Source organism: Haliotis rufescens, unplaced genomic scaffold (assembly GCF_023055435.1).
Source record: "Haliotis rufescens isolate VD_foot unplaced genomic scaffold, xgHalRufe1.0.p SCAF_2, whole genome shotgun sequence".
Classification (NCBI taxonomy): Eukaryota; Metazoa; Mollusca; class Gastropoda; order Lepetellida; family Haliotidae; genus Haliotis; species Haliotis rufescens.
In genome coordinates this window covers 65,583,624-65,608,786 of record NW_025963890.1, presented here as the reverse complement: position 1 = coordinate 65,608,786, position 25,163 = coordinate 65,583,624, and the positions used below count along the sequence as shown (strand labels likewise).

Genomic DNA, 25,163 nt, shown 5'->3' with positions numbered 1-25,163 from the left:
TATTTTGGTGGAAAAAACAGAGTTGAAAGATAAATTTCGTGTTTTTTATGCTGACGGCCTGAACTGTTTATATACGACAGATATATTTTTCCAGAATTTAATTGCCCATAAATTAAGGGTGCATATAACACACGAGTGCGTATTATACATGAATAAATAAGTCTTGTGTACATTGATCAATCGGAAGGGGTGGTAATTGGGATTGTTCACATGCCAATATATTAGCAAACATCGTCGTGGGCGCTTATTAGAGCGGGGCGCTTATTACGTCGAGTAAGGTACTATGAAACAGATGAGGTGGTCTCACTGGTCTCTTTTAATTCTAGTTCAGGTTGGTAAATCACTGGAAGGGAATTGGCTATTAGACCGTCATAGGAACATATCAGGTCATCGATTTTCCTGAATTTCTTGGCCAAATTTCCAGTCGAAGCCACGAGTGGTGTCGTGATGTTGTCCTGCTAGTAGAGACCTGTGACCAGTCATTCTGATACCACCTCATACCATTATGGATCCACCCCAAAACAATATCTTGCTTCGGTCATGGAATTCGAGAATGACCCCAAAACAATATCTTGCTTCGGTCATGGAATTCGAGAGTGATCCCAAAACAATATCTTGCTTCGGTCATGGAATTCGAGAGTGACCCCAAAACAATATCTTGCTTCGGTCATGGAATTCGAGAGTGATCCCAAAACAATATCTTGCTTCGGTCATGGAATTCGAGAGTGACCCCAAAACAATATCTTGCTTCGGTCATGGAATTCGAGAGTGATCCCAAAACAATATCTTGCTTCGGTCATGGAATTCGAGAGTGATCCCAAAACAATATCTTGCTTCGGTCATGGAATTCGAGAATGACCCCAAAACAATATCTTGCTTCGGTCATGGAATTCGAGAGTGAACCTCGATTCATCAGAAATCATCACATTAGCCCATCGTCAATTATCCCAGTGCTGACGTTCCCTATTATACCACTAACGCCTCTGATTCAAATGACAGTAATTACGTGCAGTAAGTTGTGGAAAGACACGTGGACGTCGTGCGCGCAAATGCCATCTGTGAATGACGATTTCCGCCTGGGCCTGTACTCTTACACCAGTTGCCCGTTGCAACCGGTCCTTTATCTGAGTGGCAGTTTGAAACACGTCTTTCTTTACGCCAGCGTTCTGACCAATCTGTCCTGAACTGGAGTTGTTAATTGCCCTTGAGCGTCCAGATCAGAGTCGATCATCGACGTTATGAACGTGTTTGTTGGTATCGGGCCAACAATCTTCTGATGACATTGGTGTATTTTTCTGTAGTTTCACCTCAAAACAAAATGTCACTTACCTTTTTTGCATTGTATAGTTTCCCAAAAGAGATTATTCACAATGACTACGTCTTTGGTAACCGAGGGCAATCGATTGAAGTTGCTGTAAAATGTTAAGACCGATATGAATGATAGTGTATTGCCGATGGTTCTTCACGCGTTCATGTACACAAACATTGCACCATATTAGAAGTGTAACGACACATACCAGGTCAAGTTATCGAAGACGTGCGACAAGGGAAAAAACAGCTCTGCATGGCGGCTTTATTTGAAGTGATGTGCATACTCCTTTTCTTGGTTTTCCGTGTTTTTTTCACCTCACTATTCCAGATTAATCGATTCAAACACTTTATTGACAATCAATAGATTTAGAAAAATACTGCAGCAGTTGACTTGAGCCTTTCCTTTTCAAAGGTGCGAGATCTAATTTATTACGACATTCGAGGAAATAATGTCAGTCTGAATCATAGTACTAATTACTGCAATACAGGTAGATCTATAATTTGCCTTGAATGTCAGCTCTCAGATTATCGCATGGATGCCTGGTCATATTTCAGCAATATGTCGGCGGTCTGTAAAGAAATCAGGACCAGACAAACCAGAGATTGATATTATGGACGTCTCACATCGTCAGGGTACGACACCACCAAGTACCGAGTCTGACCACCCGATGATCTATTTATAGTCGCCTCTTACGACCAGCACAGGTTGCCGGAACCCGGAATCCCCGCTCATACTCTTTCAGGACATTTACTATACTTTATAGTAAATACATACAGAGTAAACTACCCCAGTAACCTACTGAACGTAGGAACTATTGCGGACGTGATACGATGCTGGAAAATCTACTGTGAGGAAGTAGATCTAGATCATATAAATTCTACATAGACTCTAATAGTGTCTGAGTATCGCGATTGTGTTTAACTATCGCAGTATTGTTACTATAGTTTAAATGCATCTAAAGATCGCCGCCTAAAAATAATGTAAAGAGAATGATGTAACTCCTTGTGACTGGCCGAATCAGTCTTTTATGATAATATTTTGTTTATCTCAGAAACTGGTAACATTCAAAATGGCTGAACGTTGCCGCTGTGCGCCACTGTACAATTGCAGACACATATATTTACCCGTGTTTAAGAAAGTACACACGGGTCACGGGTTTTATGGGTACCCAGATATTATCTGTTCGTAAACTATAAGTGAATCACATTTATGGTGAATCATGTTGTAAGATTTAGGTATTCTAAAACAGCGAACAGCTCTGACGAGTGTCCACGCGTACATTATGAGACACAAACTTCTGAATAAATTGGCTGCTACTGATTATATCAATGAGTTTTCCTAAAATTAAAAGGTCTTTCTGTGACGTGATACTATTTATATGGACGGTACACACGTTACGCATACGATAACATCAATTTGATATATGTCAACAAACACAATAAGGCGATTCTTCTAACGCCATTTATGTGGTCACCGAACATTTGTTGCTTGTCTTCTATCACGTCCGCGCGATGCATATAAATATGACGTAACCGATACCAAGGTCACTCTCGTCACGTTCTGCAGACTGTCAAGTGTGTTGTTCTTCGAGATGAATAGCCCAACCAGGATGTCGCGTTCTCGTTCTCGTTCTCGATCTCGCTCCACATCCCGATCGAAGTCTCCTGCCAAGCCCTCTTTAGCTGCTCCTAAACGGCCCCGATCCATCAGTAATAAGCGCCCCAGCAAAGCTCAGAAAAGAAAGCGCTCTGTTTCACCAAAGAAGAGCACCTCTCGCGGCCGATCCTCGAGCAAGCCTAAACCAGCAAAGAGGGCAAAGTCAGCCAAGAAATCAAAGCCAAAGAAGGCGAAGAAACCAGCTAAGAGGTCCCCCCAAAAGACAGCAAAGAAATCAGCAAAGAAGTCCCCCAAAAAGACAGCAAAGAAGGCTGCAAAGAAACCCATGAAAAAAGCTGCCAAAGGAAAGTCTAAGGCGAAATCAGCTAAAAAAGCCAAGTAAAGTCATTTACTGTGCCCTTGTCTGGCTTTTTCAACGGCCCTTTTTAGGGCCACCAATATCACTCAAAAGAAAACTTTCATATATTGCCAAAACAAAGTATGGTCATATTTCTTTTGGTTATTTATATCATACGATTGTTATGGGTGGTGATAGGTAATATGCACGCCGTCGTTATTTCTGTCACGGTTTTAACATTGTTAGAACATTGCGTTTGTTATAAGTCGAACACATGTTCATTGGCTATAGTGAATATTTCTACACATGATACACCAACCACAATGCCAAGTTAAGTAAAACGATTGTTTAAAATCCCTAACTCATTTCCATTCCATTCCCAGTCGAATGGATTGAAAACAAAAATAAGTTGTGCAATACATTTATCAGTAATGTATTATTAATCAACTGTCAATGCCACTAGAGGTTTTTATTATTTCATATTATGGTTTATAAAAACTCGGAAGTTACATTATAATAAGTTTGTTTGTGTTTCCCTTTTAAATCACATGGGAACAAAGTATTGGTGATTTCCGAGTAGGATCGGTCCAATGTGTTCTCGTGATTGTATGACGGCCTGCTTTCCTTTACATTATATTTTAAGTAGTTGTGAATTTTGTAAAGGAATAGACTGACAGACGTGTATATTCAGTATTTCATTGTGGGCAAGATAGAGTACAATAAGAACAATATATAGTAACTGTTGTAGTCAAGTGACTGACAAGACATTTGCTTCCAATTAACAACGCTTAGAAACCTTAAAGAACATGTGATTTAAGAGAGCTACTGACTTCATGGTATTTATATCATCTGAGTTAGGTAAACTATACATTACTTGGTGATTTATGTATGTATTTTCTAAATGTTTTCTTTGGTTTTATCCTTAATGCAGTGTTATCCGGGAATTGTTTTCCTGTTCATCTTCACGAAAAAATAGTATTCCCACAATTTTCGATAAAAAAAGGAAGAAGACCTAATATATTTTCCCAACATTCTTATTGTGGTTCGATCCTCGAACTCAACACGCTGAACGCGGAGAGATTACGGCAGTGTACGGGACTCGCGGTAATGGTGGCGCGTCCATGGATACCCATGACGAGACTTGTAGGTCAGGCACCCTGATTGAAATAAGTGTGGTCAATAGGAGTCTACATGCTTTTACACAGATGGTACACACTCCTGGAAAATGTACATACGGATAACATGATACCACGGGCTTACTCTAATAACAAGGTATGTGAGGCCTAGTTTTAATTAAGTTTGAAACTTTTTTTTGTTTACACACACGGACAGGGAGGCCATTGTGAGCGAGATCGTGGCTAGTATGATACTCCCGTCATTGCTGCGAACAGGGCTAGTCTGTTTAACTTGCAGAGTGTTTACCTTTTATTTAATGAATTGATACTAAATAGCTGCCATAACTCAGGATACTTTTCTGCTTTGGTGTTGAATATGCCTAACTCAATGTTTCAAAAGAAAACGTATTTTGTATTTCCATAAAGTCTTATCATGTTTAAAATCTATTTAAGAAACATTGTCAATAAAACATTCTTCAGGAAACAATGTATTATTTTATTCATTTGTGTTCATTTATTTGACGATTATGTAAGAATTAAGTAAGATCTTATCAAAAAAGATGTAACTAATATTAATGAGTATTGCATGTATAAGGTGATAGTGGATGTACAGACTGTAGTTTTGACACTAGATATAATTAGTTCACTAATTTATGTAATTATAGTCGGTGTTTATTTATTGGAATATTTCCTCAACATCTAATAGCTTTAGGGAACTTAAATACTGTTTATTCTAGCACTCATATCAAGTATTTATCATATTTTAATGAAATTAGTTTATAAATTAAGGTCTTAGATATTTATGTCGTAATACCCCATTCGAACAAAACTCATTGTACCACTGTTATGATTTGTCAAACAGATTAATTTACCACAAAACACTGGGTAGTACTTTCAGTCCTATGTGATTGTTTCTCACGTTCTTCCAGTATATTGCCTTGTGTTTGCAGTATGTATATAAAATGAACAGGCCGTACATGACGTGTTCTAGCGTGTGCTCTCTTATCAGACTTTGTCACTGAAAGTAATTTGATCTATATGTTTTTAAACTCGATCAATAAGCTATAGTATACTGATCAATCGATAAGACGGATCGATAATAGAAGTTCAGCTGAACTGTAGAGAGAGTCGATCTCTGATAAGTGGAAGAATGTACTAAGTGTTTTGTTAATCTTGAAATAAGTCTGTGTATATTAAATATTTTTGGTATATAGTATATGGAAGTTAATACCAATATTAACTGATAACAAGCGACCTCGTTACTGCTGAGTGAGTGAGTGAGTGAGTGAGTATGGTTTTAAACCGCTTTAAGCACTGTGCCAGCAATAGCACGGCGGGAGACACCAGCCATGGGCTTCACACATTGTACCCATGTCGGGAATCGAACCCGGGTCTTGGGTGTGACGAGCGAACACCTTAACGACTAGTCTACCCCACCGTCCCTCGCATGCGACTGACATGGTTTGTCTGTGTCAGGCTCCAGCATGGCAATATTAACAATATGATCACAATTTCAACGAAGGTGTGCCACGGGCATATGTATGTATTTAGATGTAAACTACGTTTATAAAGAACACGCTTATAACGAACTGACCGATATAACGAACTTATTTTTAATTCCTGGCCATTTGTTGTATATATGCTGTGTATATGCTTATAACGAACTACGGTTATTACGAACTAAAATTTGTGGTCCCTTTGTGTTTGTTATAACCGTAGTTTGCTGTATACCAAAGTCTTTCACAAACTGGAAGGATCGGGCGATATTGTCCTCTGTCAATGCAAACTCATTGGTCTTGATTTTAAATAAACCAACTCGAAAAATGGCAGAATAAAAGTAAGTTACAAATACAGCTTATTGTATTTAATTGTTTTAGAACAAAGTGCAGAATTCTTTATAATATTAAGTATAATTATCATGAGAATAACTGCAGGTTAAGTGAAGCCTCGTTTTCTCAAAGTTTTTTTTCATGGTTCCGGCATTATCCTTACCTGCGTTAATGTCATTTTTGTCGCTTGTCTCGAACAACGTACGTATTACTAATGTATTTTCAATGTGCATGGGGACTGTGCATCAATGAGGTTCGCTGCATAAACTTACCCCAAACCAAACTCGTATTTGATTTTTTTTGTTTTAACCTTGTTCAGTTTGTTGGGGGACTACGGTAGGTAAAGTTATTTGTCTACAGTAGTGGACCAGGTAGAATCTGCCTACATGCGTCATCGAGGCATACCTGGGCGTTAGGTCACGGGTTTACCTGGGTCGTGGGCAGCGCGCCACGCTCCACTGGGAATGTACACAGGTATGTTGATATAACACCAACTTGTATGCAGACTGTTAGTCAACTATTGATTCACAGGGAGTCCATAACTTGTCATGATATACAATGTGCTACAGGACCATTTGTGACTTTGAGGACCTATGTTTATCCAGGACGCTTGAACAGATTCCGTTGCAATAAAGAGCACTTGAAAAGCTGTCAATATGTCTTTGCATACCACGCGCAATATATACGTACATGTATATCATGATATACTAATTCAGTTAAGGCTTGAATATGTAACATTTGAATATAGGTTCATATTATTCATTATTTTCCATTTGCAGTTGAAATCCACAGTGATGTTTATTTATGCATTTAATGTGTATCCACGTGTATTAAGGTGAGAAAATCGCGCACTACAGTGAGGTATTCGATCACAAAGGCGCACTTGCAGCAAGGCAGTAACTTTAGGTTAGCTTGTTTGCATGTACAAAGTAAGTTCCGTGTCACCAGGGTTGCCCATGTAATCAGCAGTAGGTATATAGTCTTCTCTGCGCCTGACGGGCCACGCTACCCCGACAGGTGATAAGGTCAGGTGTGGTAGTTACCTGTTACGGGTAGTCGCTCCGAGACACTGGAGGTGGTGTTACCCAGAAGGAAGGCAATATAAATCACAATACACTCAGTGGTGATTACGCAGCAACAAACTGCACGGTGAAGGTTATTTGTAGACTAACACTTAATCCATGAAGACATTTCTTTAAAATAATTGTATTTTTTTTCTTCAAAAGGACCTGTCCTCTTCTGTTGTTTTTAACATTTCTGGGGCGGTCGGGTAGCCTAGTGGTTAAAGCGTTCGCTCGTCACGCCGAAGTCCCGGGTTCGATTCCCATCATGGGAACAATGTGTGAAGCCCATTTCTGGTGTCCCCCGCCGTGATATTGCTGGAATATTGCTAAAAGCGGCGTAAACCCCCACTCACTCACTCGCTCAATTTTAACATTTCTTTAAAAGAACCTTTCCTTTTCTGCTGGTTTCATACAGGGAACTAGACTTGGTTTAGTTTGATCTAGACTTGCCTTGGCTTTAGTAATATATATAATTCCAGTCATGGCGCAGGACGAGGTTAAATATTACAAAGAACGTTCTACGACTAACAAGCGTTGCTAGTTTGATACAATAATATTGATTTGTATTTATATTGTTATCATCATTATTATTAATATTTTTTTTATGAGAATAAAACACACGACATAACAATTTTAATTAGTATAGTCAGTAGGTCATTTAAGGTCTGCAAATAGTTGGGAATAGTATTGTTGGAAATCTTCAGCAACGTGGGGATTCAAGGTTAGATTCACAGGATCGTGATATTACTGAAACACTGGACCCCTATATATAAATACTATCCTGCTTCAGGGGCCTGTGGTTAGAATAGGTCCCCAGCAACCTATATGTTGATCGAACAGGCGACTGAAGGGATCGGATGACATGGTTGATTGTCTTTCTATCCCATCTTCCCATCTTCCCGAGGCAAATCCAGTTTCCAGTGGACTTTTAGAGTCAGTTATCCCCCTTGCATCGGGAAGATGTTGTATCCCGACGACATGGATCGTCGCTAATAAAATCAATCACTGGATTGTCTGCTCCATTGGTTATTTAGAGACCGCCGTCACACAGGAATATTGCTGTGTGCGGCGTTAAACAACAAACACACAAGCAAATTATGTAATGTTGAGTGAGAATGACCAGGTTGTCTTCACGCAGCTACATGCATGGGAACTAACATGTGCATGGGGCTCCCCGGGTTATAGAAAGTCCCACCACGCTGACACGTTGAGATCAGTTATGTCACGAAGCCCCGTCGAATGTGAACAAGTGTATCAGCGATTACCAGGCTACCTCCGATGTGTAAATGATTAACACGTGACTAAACAACCTGTGCTTATCAGTCAGTGCTGAGTATAGCGTGAAATCCTATCACTTTCCATATACAATTGCAGGTGCGGGTTCACATGTACATATATGCAATCTTCATATTGAAAAACAATAACGCAAATTCGTAAATAAGTAATACGTTATTACTTTATGTTTATTTGCTGTTTAACGCCGCACTCAGCATTATTCCAGCTATCTAAGTAAAGCTTGTTTCTACAACTCTGTATTAGTGATTTCCTCGGGTGTATAGGTAATATAGATACAAGAGTCCAGATATTTGTGCTTGTCAAAACTCCTTGATATACACAAGATTTTTCGCCGCTCAACGGCTCTCCAGGTATATATGTTACACCCAATCTGTGCAACTACCCATTGCGTGCGTGTATTGGGAAGGCCGTCTGTCCAATGAGTGCAATGGACAATACAGCTTGCCCAATGCGGGTGTAGCAGGGCGTGGAGTTATCCCACAGATGACATCCTTACCTTGTCAGCTTGCTGACGGGGTTAACCTCTTTGGGCATGTGGACAAGGCGTCCGACCTCGGATCGGAAGGTTCGTGGTTCGAATCCCGTCACGGGACTCGGAAATTTTATGGCCGCTACACAGGCAATGGACAGTGACAGTTGCACAGATTGGGTGTAACATATATATTAACTGTCTTAGAGAATATGTAGATTGCTCTTGAGGACGGTTAACTATCGATAACTTTAGATGCAGCAAATAAGAAAGTGAGTTTGAACTGATTATTTCAGTTCTGTAACTGCGTGTATATATAATAGGCAGCGTACGAGATCTACGGACATGGTGCTGGCAAACCAAGGGTCATAACTGGGCGAATATTTGGCTAAAATAACGTCCAGCGGATCCTGGTACAGTGGTTGTTGCCATTTATCTTGTGGCTGGTCATTTGTACGTTACATGTCTAATGCTACATTATTTTGTGAACACATTTTCTATTTTCTATGTTGATGATGATGATGATGATGATGATGATATGCATGATGTATGTCTGGAGAGGGTCCGGTAAGCAATGGGTGTTTTATCCCAATCCAGATGGACAATAAAAATATGTTTAAATCAAATCAAATCAAATTAAATCAGACCGCTGGTCCGCCATCCGTGCCCCCGAACATGTCCGACGGTAAAGCATATTAGGATTAGTGTCAGTGAAGGCAGGTGCGTGTCGTTCTATATAGACAGGTCACGGGGTTCACATACAGTGAGGACCCAGGAAGTCCTAAGCTCACTGTGGGGTAAGATCACCCGTCCCTACATAAGTACAGGATTGGTATTGAGACACTTATTGTCGACAACCAGTGTCCAAGATGCAGTAATCTACACAGCTGTCATAAGCCATGAAACAGGTGGGTGCGGGGGGTGATTTAGATTTTCCTTATCATGTCAAATAAATGAATTATATTAAAGAATTTACGATTGACTTAGCAAAGTAGTTCATGAAAGCTAATCCCAATACAAAAGCATAGATGTATTGGTGTAAGAGGCGTGTCTATGTCTCTCAGCCAAGACGTATGTCTACCCCTTCACTGGTAATTATACACGATACAGACGCGAAGCCAGCAGAACGTTAATCATCCGGGGAATATAACTAACGGTCACAATAACTGTGATGATATAATTTCCTATGACACTTATATAGGATACCTTACGCTGGCAGATTGCCAACAAGACTCGGAAGTCTGATACCCAGCGTGGGGGGTACATTGTCCTCCATGCAGTTAGTGAGTGAATAATTGTTTATTTGTTTGTTTGTTGTTTAACGCCAGCACCAGACCACCCGACCCCATACAGTTGCCCCGTACGACAAACGTATTCGCCTTTTAGGGCAAGCATGGGTTGCTGAAGACCTATTCTAACCTTCACGGATCGAGTGAAGAATTGACTCCAATATATTTGTTGCGCTGATGGAGGTATAACCGTAAACCGTGTACATACTGTGTAAGCCCGCGTAGCCCCAGTCGAGGTAGATACTGTTGGTAGGTGCAAGGGTGGCCCAGTCGTCAAGGCAACGCAATTCGCTCGGCACAGTTGTCTCTTAGACGTGCCAGAAACCTGTGATTGTGGGTTCGAATCTGTTGGTCATGCATGCTGACTTGGTTGTTCCATGATACCGCACCCCAATTGCGTAGATCAATGCCCATGGCGTCAGTCACTGGATTGTGTTGTCCCTGATTATATACAGACGCCCATGCAGCTGAAATATTGCTGAGCGCGGCGTTAACTAACCTACAGACCTCACTAATCATCCGGAAGTTGGGGATTCCGTACTAGCGGGGTGTCTCTTTATACAGAAACTGTAATAGAGACACACCAGAACATCTACAGACATACAAAGGTGATACCTAAACTTACGACCCGTGAAGATCCGGGGTAGAATAGGTCTTCAGCAACCCATACTTACCGTAAATGGCGACTATGCTTGTCGTAAGAGGCGACTAACGGGATCGTTATCCCAATTGCGTGGATCGATGCTCATGATGTCAATCACTGGATTGTCTGGTCCAGACTCGATTATATACAGACCGCCGTCATATAGCGGGAATACTGCTGAGTGCGGCGTTAAACAACAAACAAACCAAACCATACCTCAACTCACGTTACTGGGCCAACATCTAAAAACATAAATGTATGCCATTGTCTCGAGCCCAACGTATGATCACGCCATGATGTGTGCAGCAAGCGCCGATCGAGTTACGTCACAGATGATACATTAAAACTCATTGGAAGACGTGATCCTACTGGTCCATGGCATCATCGGGTCAATAGCCTTATATACATCTGACTACCAACAATCACTCAGGCAGAAGTAATTGTCTCTCGTCTCTTTATTGAAATGTTCTCTTTTTTTTCAAAGTGACCAAATTGTCGGCAGTATTTGTCTGTCGTCGTAATCCGTTTGGTAATGTTGCTGTTATATACTATACTGCGATTGTTCTGTGTAAGATGGATGACCAATGTTTATATTTTGTTTTAGATTTCAAGATGGCGTCTGGCGGCTTGATAACACAAAGAATGGAAAACACGCTTTCCGTCCAGGTAACTCTGTCACTTGGCTTTAACCGCCAGATGATTGTGCATGGGAGGACCTCCCCCCCCCCAAGCGACGCAAATATTTTTACACACACACACACGGTGTGTGTGTAAAAGAGATCGTTATAAATGTTTATTAATGTAGATTATGTTAATGTGTTTAAGAGGCTATAGTCAGACTGGGTATCCGGGCCACTGAATGACTCTAATGGTTATGTCATCGTTAGCCATTTGCACATAAGTTATGTAAATGAGTTTCATTATTGAACTTCAACCTAAATGAAAATGACCCGTTTTTGTTCAGATAATCTGCATATACTGTGTATACTGTGTACTGTGGAGTACCGCATTTCCTCCAATGAAATCCACCTATGTCAGGAAAGTTCCAAATTTTCAAAAATATCTGTTAAATATAGGTTAGTTCAAATCCCATGTCGGTCCTAAAACATTCACAAAAACAAGAGTTATTGACCATGTGTGGATTCTGGGTTAGAATTGATCCCATGCAACCTATGCTTGTTGTAAGAAGCGACAAAATGGATCCGTTGCTCAGGCTCGGCAACTTGGTTGATTGCATCTCATCTATCCCAGCATCGTTGATCGTTGCTTATTATGACAATCGCTGGACTCTCTGGTCCATACGTATTGGCCGTCTTCGTATGGCTGGAATATTGCTGAGTGTGGCATTAAACAACAAACCAACAAAATTAATAAAATGCCCAAGTGAGTACGGGTTTTTGTATTAGCAATATCACACGGGGGCATTACCAATCAAGAGAAATGAGTTGTACTTTCTATTTGGCTTCCAGGACCACTTGAAGGTTCATGGTACCGGCATCACCCCTCGACCAGATTCAAGAGCAGCTGATAATGGGAGTGCCAGTAGTGTTGACGTCACTTCCGCTTCCTCATCAAGGCCGTCGTCTGCTTCTCTTGAAATGGCGCCAGGTGATGCGTTCAACGTGTTACAGAGTGTTATCACCATGAACAAGGCACTCGAGGGACAAATTGATGCCTTAAGACTACGGCTGGATGTTGAGGCCAAGCATCATACCACAGAGAACGAAAGAATCGTCAAAGAAAAGACTCGAGAAATTGAGAAGAAGGAAGACGAGATAGGTAGCTTAAAGGACTCCTTGATCAACAGAGATGAAAGGATAGGCGTTTTGGTCAAATGTAGTGGTGAAAAGGATAAGATTATAAAGGAAAAATCAGGGGAGTTGAATGAGCTCAAGAAGCTTGTGAAACAAACCGAGGAGTATGCTGGGAAACTATTCAAACAGGTCAGTAGGCTGCGTGACGACAAGCGGCACCTAGAATCAGATACTTTGTATAAAGAACAAAACAATGAGATACATAAGTTACGCGAGGAGCTGAAAGAGTTGAAAGACAAGTGTGCCACCATGGAGACGGAACTGGAACGTGCCAAAAACATCATCACTCAACAGAATATGAAACTCGCCCAGTTTGAAGGGGAGAAGAACGAGATGGTGAGGAACTTCAAGGAGGAACTGGACAAGGCATCCAGGGCCATGAGACAAGAGGTAGAGAGGATGAGGGAGGTCATGAACCAGAACTATGAGGAGATGAGGAACTTACGGGAGCAGAACAGAGAAATGCATAGTGATGTGAAAGATATCAAGGACCTCATCATGAAGGGGAAGACGCCAAGGGAAGACGTGGAGGAGGAAGCTACTCCAGCAAAGCCATCCACCAACAACATCAACATGAGTACGTATATCTTAGCTCCTTCCAAAACCCCAAATCCCCCGAAAAGAGGACAGAGTCCCAATCCTCCAAGAAGAACTCTGGATCATCTTAATCAAAACGTTTCCCGGCCCCAGGCAAGCCCCAGCCCGTTAATCCGGTCGAACAGTAGAGCCGCCATGGCCTCCAGAACCTCCCACATCCGGGCATCACAGGGTGGGGTGGGTAGGTCTTCCGGGTCGGTGGCCAGTAGCAATGCTAGTCAAGCTGGACTTCCGCCGATACGTTACGGCCTAAAGGAGACCACGAGGTGGCAATCTGCCGCCATTCCAGAGAGAGCGTCTAACATAAGATTAGGGGCAAAATCAGCAAAGAGGGGTTCAGCTGTGACCAGGAAATGACCTCTGTAGAAAGACGTTTAGATTAACTCTGTTTTGTTGGTTACGATATGTTGTTGAGAAAGTTGTGATACGCTTTAAACACTGACTGTCCTACAGTTAATGGTGCAGAAAATCGGATCCGAATTCATATACACATTTACTACGTATATTGCATCAGGAATATAAGTCACACTGCACCAAGAATATGTGTCAGGAATCAGGGATGTGTGTGTCACTGCATCAGGAACACCAGTCTAATGTCAACGTCCTTGAGTGCATCGTTCGCGTAGCAACCTTCTTAACTGAGGCTACTAAGCTGTAGAAAGTTACGTATGATTTTAGGAGGTGTTCCATCAGTGTTAATGAAAAGTATTCCTTTCATTTCTTGAATGGCATTAGGATCCCTTTCAATGGAGTACATTAGTCATCAAGGTATTGTTGAACGCATTGCCTTGATAGGTGAACTTCAGAAAGTAGTCTTTCATCCACGGATGGATAATGTGACCTGTCTTAGTGACAGTGACATGTCTTAGTAACAGTGACCTGTTTTGTTCAAATGACAATGTCGAGTTGGTCACTGAATAATGAATAAAGTGTTGTCATGTCCCTGCTGTCTGCATGGGCTTCTTCGCTTGCCGAGGGAATGTAGACTCGTCTCTCTGTGACAATGTGAAACATACCACCGAGTCTCCAAAGACATATTTCCGACCTTGCTTTTTTATTTTGGGCTTAGTTTTGGTGTGTCAAGTGCTTATTCATGTGGTGACCAAAGTGGGCCTGGGTAAAAGAAGGGTGCTTAGCTGCTTGTGTTATGTCAACATTGAACATAGATACACAGAAACCTCGTTAGACCGGATCCTGGTAATCTGCAAACCACGTCTCGACAGCATAGAATTGCTTTTCGACAATTTAAGTCTGCAACAACATATACGACCGCGAGTGCGACATCACGTACGGTCAACGGAGACTCGATCACTTGTAAACACATTCATTTACGCAACACATTGTACACTGTAGGTATACGTGTATTATGTTATTGAATCTTGAACGAAACCCGTGTAACACGGTATAATGTACAGTGGGATGTCCACCCAACCTAAAGTATCGGAGTAAACTGTAATGGGGGAAGGCCAGCGGGAGCAGAACCCGGATCTCACCACAACACTCTCTCAACATCCCGCGTATTCTGGTAGGCATCCAGTCTTCTGTATGTGGAGGCATTATGACGGTCTGTGATATATTTATGTTGTAAAGCTTGTACCAAACTATTTAAACAATCGTTGCTATTTAGTATAGACGTTGCATAATTATTATCTTCAACACTGATTTAAAACGCCTCATTGCAGTCACACCCGCACATTCAAGAGCACGCTTGGTGTCAATGTCAGCAAGCGCGATGGGGTAGCCTAGTGGTTAAAGCGTTCGATCGTCACTCGGAAGGCTCGGTCCGATCGTTCACATCGTGAACTAGTTTACTATAGTACTCAAAAGAAGTTAAGGGACACCCGATATGTTCTTATATGACTATAGCTGGGGATGAACATTTGATGGAGGGGGCTGGGATATTATCGAAAACAATAAATTGTCGCCGAAAATTGTTATAAAACATAATTATGCTTCAGACCGTTGAAAAGAAAATTGCTTACCACAACAATTGCATAGCTGCAAGATGCTATTCTTAAAACAAAATTCAGGCTTATAGTATTAAATAGAAATATATCTGATTTTGTAGTTGCCGATGAAAATATCTAATCTGGTACAATATCCTAGCCAGAATATCAAACGGTCGGTCCTTCTTTGTCATACACAAAGTAGTAGTATTCAGCTTCATGTCAACATAGGTTAGGTCGCATTTCGATAAATTGTCTCTGGGAATCGCATATTAGGTCTGATCCCGGTATCCTTATCTAATGTTGAGAGGTATATTTCCTGAAGATTTTGAAGTTTGGGAATATGTGTATTTATAGACCATAACTTATTTCTAGGAGCATATGCCTTTGGTTAACATGTTGTTTCGACACGTCTCACGTTCCGGTGAGGAGTAAGGAATAAGTGTTGTTTATCAATATTAACCAATGAGGAGCACGGTTCCAAATCGTGACCGTAAAAATGAAAGCATGGACTTTATTTTAAAGTCAGAACTTTGTATGAGTGATTATGCTGGTGCTCTTTGCATTCACGTATTTGCCTATATGATCAAACAAGTCTGTATGTATATTTTATAAATAATAAATTAAATACATAATGAGATGAAGATGTTTTGTTTTGCGTTCTGGTAGATCATCTGGGGAACAACACGTTTTCCCGGGTGCATGCAGAATGTTTATTAAATTATTCGTCTTGCGCATGATATGTGCATAACGTTAATTTGTTCCTCGTCTCACCCAGACATATTCAAGTTATATCAGGGCGGCCTGTTGATTATCGGATCACGGCTAGGCAAATATGTGGTTGTTAGCATGGTGATACATTCTGAAACAGCAGTCACAGATCCTGCCCACTGCGTGGATACTTCAGCTCTGACAAGCTTGAGAGTCAAGTCTCGGAGCCAAACTACCCCATCCATTCAGTGAGTGAGTGAGTGAGTTAGGTTTAACGCCGCTTTTAACAGTATTTCAGTTATATCACGGCGTGTCAGCTTAATGTGGGAGGAAAGCCCGAAGTGATGGAGGTCTCAGACGTTTACCACTTCGGTGAAACCCACGAGCACGGGTATGGTGCTGACAAACCTAGAAACATAATTGGGGCGAACCGGGATTCGAACTCACAATCATAGGTTTCTTGCGTGCCCAAGGGGCGCAACTCTGCACAGCGAATCGCGGCGCCTTAGACGACTGGGCCACCCGTGCCCCCCATCCATTCAGTGCATCATAGGACACGAATAGGTTGCTGGAACCTATTCCTACCTAATTTCAAATGAATTATATGCAGATCCAGGTGGGAACATAGGGAGGGGTACAGGGTGCCCACCCACACAATTTTGAAAAACCAAATGTAGTATTTTGTAGTAAAATTATCTCCCTTTTGAAATGCTGGATCCGTCCCTGTAAATAAATGGGATTGGCAAGAAGCAGTTTACGAAAGCCATGGGAACACCATCCAATAGGAAGAGTGAGTGAGTGAGTTGGGTTTAACGCCGCTTTTAACAATATTCCAGTTATATCGCGGCGTGTCAGCTTAATGTGGGAGGAAAGCCCGAAGTGATGCAGGTCTTAGACGTTTACCACTTCGGTGAAACCCACGAGCACGGGTATGGTGCTGACAAACCTAGAAACATAACTGGGGCGAATTGGGATTCGAACCCACAATCATAGGTTTCTGGCGTGCCCAAGGGACGCAACTCTGCACAGCGAATCGCGGCGCCTTAGACGACTGGGCCACCTGTGCCCCCTCCAATAGGAAGAGAATTGATTGGTGTCAACTTCTCTATTATTACGGAGAACAACACGTTTCGGAGTATACGCTTACTCCTTCAACATGGGAATCGCTTACTCCTTCAACATGGGAATCAGGTAAGCATAAACTCATAAACTCCGAAACGTTGTGTTCCCCATGATAAAGAAGTTGACATCCATAAACTCTCTCCCTCGTGTGTATCACTTCTAACTGTCTTTCAAAGACTTGATACCATCAAGGGATCAGAGACACATGAACTGACTCATATCACAACCAAACAAACTGACATTTTACTAAAAATTTATTCATGTATACCTACATAAATACAAACATACATAGAAACTGTCACAAACTGACTGAAATGAACACATGTCGATAAACAGTATCTGAATAGAAGTGGAAACAACTAAAAACAAGAAGTCTAATGCTTGATGTATGGACGCTTAAACCTTCTGCTTCTGTGACATCATGATCCCTATCTCACACCTACCTTTCTGGAATACATTGACTAGATCGGTAGGAATCCAAGCAGAGTTGGAAGATTTGGGCCTTCTTTGTGTTCTCTAATTTGAGCGGGTATGGTTTCATGCTGCGTTTAGCCTGCAATATCAGAGCAGGGGGACACTAGAAGTGGGCTACACACATTGTACCCTTGTGGGGAATCAAACCAGGTCTTGGTGTGACCAGCCAAGCTTAACTTGAACTGTCAACATGATTGAGTTGAAGTGAGTGGACAAATTCCCCCTAGAACAGTGTTCTATCACCATGTGTCAGCTTAAAGTATGATGAAAGCCACAAGTAGCACAGATTATATTGTTAATTGGAGGTGCTGACCAACCAAGGATGACAATAATTTGGTGAAGCTGGGCTTCAAACCAATGACCAGAAGATCCTAGCTCTACCTCAAGACCACTCAACATGATTGCAGAGAAAGAAAAGTGATCGAATGGTACACTATCATATATTAAGAGACTCACTTTCATGCTATATAAAGTTCTTCCCAACTGATCACAGTGACTTGAGTGACTATAGTTTCTTAAGAACAGATTACTCACACAACACAAGCATTGGGCAAAGGTAGTTTCCAGCTGAATGCATGTTCATTACATACTAGGCAGAAAACAACATGACACATCCCCAAAAGCAACTATGTAGTCCAAATGGACATATCCCATCTGCCCAAAAAATGAGTTTCAAGTATATCCCTGCACGTCAGCTAAACAGAAGGAAGTGAGTGAGTGACTGAGTTTGGTTTTACGCCGCTTTTACCATGAGCTCGGGCATGGTGCATACAATCCAGTGATCTTAATCAGGGCAAATCTGGAATTCAAACCCATGATCACAGGATCCTGGCATGCCCAAGGGACGTAAGACAATGACAGAAGTTGCTCCTAGGCTAGAGAAGGGCTATAATGTTATCTTGTTATTCAACACATTATCTCGGAGTGAGTACTGTCTTTTGCTTCTTTTAGCAGCATCCCAGCAATATGTCATCTGGGGCCACCAGAAATGGGCTTCATGCATTTTACCTATGCTAGGATTCAAGCATGAGCCTTTGCCTTGATGAGCGAAGTCCTTAACCACTAGGCTACCCTACTGACTCTATTACTTATGATGAAAATTCAGAGCAAATATTACATTCAAATACAGTACAGGTGATACACTCACAAATGTGTATGTAAGAATTATCCATGCAATAACATATTAAAAGGAAACCAAAACTTCCCTTCACTTAGACTTCGTATAACATCATTTACATCATGGAGAATGTTTTTTCTGTTGTTGGAGTCCAACTGTCCGAGGATCATAGGCGTGATGACATCTTAACCTGACTTCTGTTTTTAATAATCCTGATAAGCATAAGCAACAAATAATATACCAAATTGTCATCAGCATGGAAATTATGTTGGAACAGAATGAGCAACCCTATATCCCGGCTTGATAGCAGTGTTACGTACAGTACAGACCTGTTACAATGTAACTAGTGATAGTCCAGACACTGAGAGTCTGGAAACCTGCCCTTCACACAATTACTGCTTGGATCATCTACATATACACAAGGGACATTACTATGTATTAATAATTCATTAACAAAGCAAATTCGATTCAGCCCAATGTTTCTCATTCAAAGCAGGCTCCTTTAAAACTTTCTTTGAAACTGGAACCAAATGGTTCTCAGGGGTAGACACAATGAGATAAATTGATCAAGTTCACACCTCAATTCAGACCAGTGGAATATACAAAAATAACTAGTTTTTGTTTTTAAGGAAATGTAGTCCTTCCAGGTTCTGACTAGCGAGAGGCCATGTCTAAAACATTAATGGATGTCTACTGAAACATAAATCTCCCTGTCTACTAACATGACAAATGCAAAGACTGAAACCAGGGTCTGGTAGCCTGAAACTGACATTGTTTCAATGGACCCTTAAAAACTTGTACATCAGAATGGAATGTCCATTTATTGAAAATATAATGAAAAACCTTTTTGTTACATCTTACACATCCACTTCAGTAGGACCCTCAACCCTCAACCCCTTAACAAACATGAACAATTACACATGTCAAGTCCAAGATATACATCAGGGTTAACTGCCCTCGAAGCAAAACAAATTTAAAACAAATCAGAAAAACAATAATAATTATATAATCGATCAACTCGAAATCATTATGAGATCTGAAAGAATTTTCTCAAAGGTAACTATTTCTCTTCCCAACAGACATGTGTTAGAATGATTTCTTTTACACAGACATTTTAAATAAATTTGAATCAAAACCTAATTATACAATTACTGATAACAAAATGCTGATGACAAAACTTGCTTTACTTTGAGTAAGAAAACAAGAAATGATTCATCGTTACTTTAACTCATAGGGGCTTCACAATTAACTGATGCATCGAAGCATCACAAATTCTCACCTGATGATACGATACACAATATGCCTAACCATGTATCAATTTTCAAAAAGGAATATTTACAAAGTGTTGTAAAAAAACGTGCCTGACCACTAAGGCAAGTGTAACTTTATCATGCTATATCTGACTGCAAATTGTTATTACATGTAGAACAAGCCAAAATTCTTGGTTGATAGCACAGCATATTGTCAACCTAAGAATGAAATGGAAGAACACCACAAATTATGTATACTACTCAAAAGAGGTTAAAGAACACATGATTTTTTCATATGACCAAAGGTAATCTGTCATGGCTGGTGGGTATTGCCTTCCAATTGTGGATGTCCTTTAACTTGTTTTGAGTAGAAAATAATGACACATATTGTATCATGATTTAAGCATCGTGATACCTATCGATATATGAGGTAGGCATATTGTGACACATCCAGTAATTAACATGCAGTGGTATGAGGTTCACTGAACAAATGTCCTATACTGATAACATACAAGCACTGTCACTGCTTTTGATTACATCTCTATTGCCTGTACATCTTGTAATTACATATAAACACATAACACTAACAGGTCAATATACTCTGCATATGACCAACAAGGAGCTGGCGTGACTATTAGTGAGTGCGTTGGGTTTAACGCTGCTTTTAACAGTATTCAAGTTATATCGCGGCATGACAGCTTAATATGGGAGGAAAGCCTGAAGTGATGCAGGTCTCAGACGCTTACCACTTCGGTGAAACCCACGAGCACAGGTGTGGTGCTGACAAACCTAGAAACTGTCAATGCCTATAAAAAAAACTCTTTACATGGTCATTTCATTTTTGTAGGAGACATAATATTTTTTTGTCACTGCCTAAAGACATTGAGAACAACAAACAAACAAAAAACAAAAACAATTTCATATCACCCAGTATTCCATATCATGATCCATATATTCTCAAGTAGCAATAAGATGATTTCATGCATACTATATTCACTGTATTAAGCATGCTGCTTCAATAAGCGCTTACCTTTGTCAATTTTTACAAAACCACAAACCCAATTTCAAAACACCCAGTATGTCCTGTGAACAAGTTTACTATGTGTAAATCTCATGCAAACTTATTTTTTCCTGCATTCCTGCTAATTAAATGGTTGGTCCCTAAAGTGAACCAGTAGTAACAGTGTAATATTTGTGTTCTCGTGTGTAATATTTGTGTTCTCATATGGAATGATTAAATAGTGCAAATAGGATACATAGCCAAATAAGCACTAACCACTCTCTTTGCACTTTGATCTATATCAAGCTTGAGGCACTAGTTTCATTGACAACTGACTACCATCAGTTCACCAAAATATAATCAGTATGACAGTATATTCAGGGATTTATCTAGGATTCAAAACTAAGTGCGCTTGACACACAAATCTGGAAACAAAATCAATTATTTTTTTCAAATAAGTTCCTATTTTCATAAATTCAGAGTAATTTAACACTTAATTGTAACATTCCATTCAATGCAATAATGTTAAACTAAGCATCAAAGCCCCTTCCATTATATTGGTCGTGTTATCAATGTATTACAAGCCACCGCTACAAAGCCATAAATTAGTTATGACAATAACACTATGAATGGAGACATGTTTAATTCTAATTTGTGACTTTTTACTGACATTTGCTGCAGACTTGGGACAAATATCAGTTTCAGGTCTAGATAAATCCCTTATATTGGTAAATGTTTGTCATAAGCATCAACTCACGACAACTAGGTATGTACAGAGTATGGGGAGTTTGTTACCATGGCTGAGCATGTTACAGAGATAATGGCATGATAATATGACAAAGTTCATCCCCTGTGTAGAAGGCAGAGGAACCAAAACAAGAATCACAGAAAGAAATGTCAGTCACACAGCGTTGCCATCACTCAGACCATTAGTATAAATTACACAAGTCAACAAAATAGAATCTCTTCACAACCACGCCATTTGGAACTTGATGTTTTCATGTTGGAATGTCCCCAGGTAAGTCTGCATTGGTGTGGGTCTGGTTCAAGGGGAGGTCACTCCGTCTGCGGTGGGTCTGGAAGGCAAACCAGCCACTTCCTCCTAGAGCTAGGGCACAAATAAAGCCAAGAGCCTGAAACATGAAGGGACAAAATTGCATTCATGTGCAATTTATCAAAAAAATGTTCAATGACTTAGAATAAAAAATCAAATCAAATATTCCTTAGGCATTAACTTGTCTTAAACTGGTGCTGACGTTTTCCTTTTTTTTTCTTTGTGTAAAAAGTGTAATTCATGATGATCATGATCCATATTTTCTTAAGAAGCAATAGAATGATTTCATGTATACCATATTTGCCATATCACGCACCCTGTTTAAATAAGGGCCCATCTTTGTCAATTTACTGACCACCCAAGGGCTCTAATTATGACATATATGGTAGATACAGTTATACTTTTTCAGTTTCAAACTTCTGCATACATGGTACATTGTATTAGGTTTCTCAGGTGAAAAAAAGACATAATCTGACAGTAACTCGAGCCCCTATTGTTCCATTATGTCTGTGATGAGTGGACAGTCTAATGGTCACCTCATCTAGCTCATGTTTGATCACTCAGAAGCATGGCACAAACCATATAAACCAAATAAAAATATAATAATGCATCTAACATACTGAAGATCTATACAAGACCACTTGACTTAACTGTTTGACTACAGCTACTAGGTTTTGGAAGTCCAAGGACAAGCAGAAAGAAATGTTCTGTTGGACCTCTCGTGATCCAGATTAAACAGTGTGTATAATAATTAATATAGAAATAAATAATTTACCATGTTTACCATGTAGGTTGCTAACAGCACACTCAAGTCACATCATTTGATTAATTAAACTTGCCCAGGAAACAGTTCACTAAACTAGGTCAAATAGACCAGACTAATTTCTGGCTACCCCTGGTACTGTGAGTATTGAGTGAGTGAGTGAGTTGGGTTTAATGCCGTTTTTAACAGTATTCCAGTTATATCACGGTATGTCAGCTTAATGTGGGAGGAAAGCCCGAAGTGATGCAGGTCTCAGATGTTTACCACTTCGGTGAAATCCACAAGCACGGGTATGGTGCTGAGAAACCTAGAAACATAATCGGGGCGAACCGGGATTCGATGTGAGTGTTAAATAGCACACTTACCACAGCCCCCTCGAGACTGGAGAAGGTGAGGTCGGCCTCCTTGACAGCAGTTGACTCCCCTAGGTGGGTGATGGACACGCACAGGACTATGGCTGCGATGAAGAGGAGGAGGCTCAATGCAGCATTCAGGATCATATCCTGTAAACAGTAGAAATCATGATACATGATACTTGATACACATGATGGCATGATTTGTCGGAGGTTTCAAATGCTAAAATATCTGCACATCAATTTCATGGAAATTATTACAATCTGGGTAAGAAGTGGCAGTCATGTGACTGCAAGCGGTTCATATTTAGTAGTGAACTTGGTCAATAGTGCTTTAAATACTACATCTGAATACATATAGCCGTTTGCAGTCACCTGACTACCGATCCTCGATCAGATTGTTACCATGTGATCAAAACTCAATGACAATGCTTATCACAAGCAAATTAGATATTTCTCAAAAAGCACAGGTTTCTTGTAATATTACAATACAACTACAATATTTCTTCACCCAGGACCTTCGCAGCGCTGTCCTTCTAGTTGTCGTAAGTAAGCAGTGAATGCATTAAGGAGTAATGCAGGATAAGTAAAAAAATTGTAATATTGTAATATTCCGTAATGCCGGAATGGCTTAATTTCACTTTCTTAGTTTTAGCACATATGCAGCTATCTTTGTTAATTAATTATTGCGATATTTCGTGATCATATTTCACGTGGCGGGGACCACAGCTGATCACCATGATCAGGGCAGAGATAGATACATATTACAATACAAAGTGGTGCATCACGTAATTATGAGTTATACTAAAAACTCATGGACCAAAATAGAGTCAATGTAAAATCAGCATGCTAACTGCCATATGCATGACATCATTTTTTCAAATAAATTTTATTGATTTGTTACTCACAACAAGGGGTGACAGGTAAACTGGTTTGATGAGGACAATGAGGCAGAGGACTGCCACACTGAGAAATGTCAGCGTTGACATGCCAACAAAGTACTGTAGGTTGTGGAGAACATTGAAGTCACTTCGGTTGAGATCATTGTAGGAAAATCCCTCGCTTCGCCAGCCAGTCACCAAACACACGGCTATTACACTCAAAAGCTGGAAAGTGTCAAAACAACATATTAGATAATCATACGCTGTAATCTAATTAAACAGTTTTTAGTGGTTAATACAGTTTTGTTTCAATTGGTTCTGTAACCATTAGGTCCTATTTGTTTGTTGTTAACGCCACACAGCAATATTCAAGCTATATGATGGTGTCTGTAAATAATCAAGTCTGGATCAGACAATGCGGTGCTTGATATCATGAGTATCGATCACGCAACTGGGATACGATGACATGTCCTGTTAGTCGCTCTAATGACAAGCTTAATCGCCTCTTACGACAAGCATGTGTTGCTATATGACCTATTCTAATTTTCACGGGTCTTTAGGCCCTAGTCACCGACTCCTTTATCAATCGTTTTCTCGTAACAATTTCGCCAGAAACTTACAATGATCAGGAAAATCGGAAAATGCGTCAATATATACTGTCAATGGAAATCGTTCACTGTCTTGTTTCATTTATCACGTTTTCTCTAAAATTTCTTCTATTTCATAAACCTTGAGTTGCTGTTCCGAGTTTTACATGGTGCCAATGTTACCAAAAAAAGACGTTGAGACATGGTTAATCAGGAATGTTTCGGCGCCTTATGTTCACACTAGAGACGTGTTAAGAGTATGCAAATGTTTAAAAACATCATTCAGTGTAACGTTTACTTACAACTTCGATGAGACGAAGTAAATTTGGTGGCAGCACAAAATTACGAATTCGGAAACCTGCCATTTTTCTGAGATATCAAGACGGTGAATTTTTCGTATATTCATAAGCATCTTGTTGTGTAATATTATGTTTTCTTAACAGTAATTATTACAACACTATTGAGAATACTCTACAAATATATATTATATATGAAAAATGTAAACATATTGAATACGCAAATA

The 25,163-nt window shown here is 40.2% G+C and overlaps 3 protein-coding genes across 4 annotated transcripts; 2 read left to right on the top strand and 1 right to left on the bottom strand.

The window, feature by feature from the left end:
- The first annotated feature begins 2,921 nt into the window (after positions 1–2,921).
- LOC124134503 (histone H1, gonadal-like) lies at positions 2,922–3,311 on the top strand. The gene has a single exon (XM_046499349.1). The coding sequence runs from the start codon at positions 2,922–2,924 to the stop codon at positions 3,309–3,311; it is 390 nt and encodes a 129-aa protein (XP_046355305.1).
- Positions 3,312–4,261: 950 nt separating this feature from the next.
- LOC124134526 (ELKS/Rab6-interacting/CAST family member 1-like) lies at positions 4,262–15,951 on the top strand. Of its 2 annotated transcripts, none has more exons than XM_046499382.2 (3): positions 4,262–4,538; positions 11,576–11,637; positions 12,441–15,951. In XM_046499382.2, the coding sequence occupies exons 2-3, from the start codon at positions 11,584–11,586 to the stop codon at positions 13,737–13,739; spliced, it is 1,353 nt and encodes a 450-aa protein (XP_046355338.2). In that variant the 5' UTR covers positions 4,262–4,538; positions 11,576–11,583; the 3' UTR covers positions 13,740–15,951. The 2 variants fall into 2 exon arrangements, with proteins under 2 accessions (XP_046355338.2, XP_046355336.2); XM_046499380.2 differs by lacking the exon at positions 4,262–4,538 and adding an exon at positions 6,575–6,684.
- Positions 15,952–17,397: 1,446 nt separating this feature from the next.
- On the bottom strand, positions 17,398–25,055 carry LOC124134525. The gene is made up of 4 exons (XM_046499379.2): positions 24,943–25,055; positions 24,081–24,278; positions 23,185–23,322; positions 17,398–22,135 (listed from the first exon to the last, which is right to left on the bottom strand). The coding sequence occupies exons 1-4, from the start codon at positions 25,003–25,005 to the stop codon at positions 22,001–22,003; spliced, it is 534 nt and encodes a 177-aa protein (XP_046355335.1). The 5' UTR covers positions 25,006–25,055; the 3' UTR covers positions 17,398–22,000.
- Positions 25,056–25,163: the final 108 nt, after the last annotated feature.

What these genes read in the sequence shown, in the direction of transcription:
- LOC124134503 (XM_046499349.1), top strand. Translation starts at nt 2,922, where the DNA reads ATGTCGCGTTCTCGTTCTCGTTCTCGATCTCGCTCCACATCCCGATCG.
- LOC124134526 (XM_046499380.2), top strand. An exon ending in AAAACACGCTTTCCGTCCAG is followed by an intron (nt 11,638 to 12,440) that starts GTAACTCTGTCA and finishes TTTGGCTTCCAG; the next exon opens with GACCACTTGAAGGTTCATGG.
- LOC124134525 (XM_046499379.2), bottom strand. Translation starts at nt 25,005, where the DNA reads ATGGCAGGTTTCCGAATTCGTAATTTTGTGCTGCCACCAAATTTACTT. An exon ending in TTTACCTGTCACCCCTTGTT is followed by an intron (nt 23,323 to 24,080) that starts GTGAGTAACAAA and finishes TACTGTTTACAG; the next exon opens with GATATGATCCTGAATGCTGC. An exon ending in CCAGTCTCGAGGGGGCTGTG is followed by an intron (nt 22,136 to 23,184) that starts GTAAGTGTGCTA and finishes TTCATGTTTCAG; the next exon opens with GCTCTTGGCTTTATTTGTGC.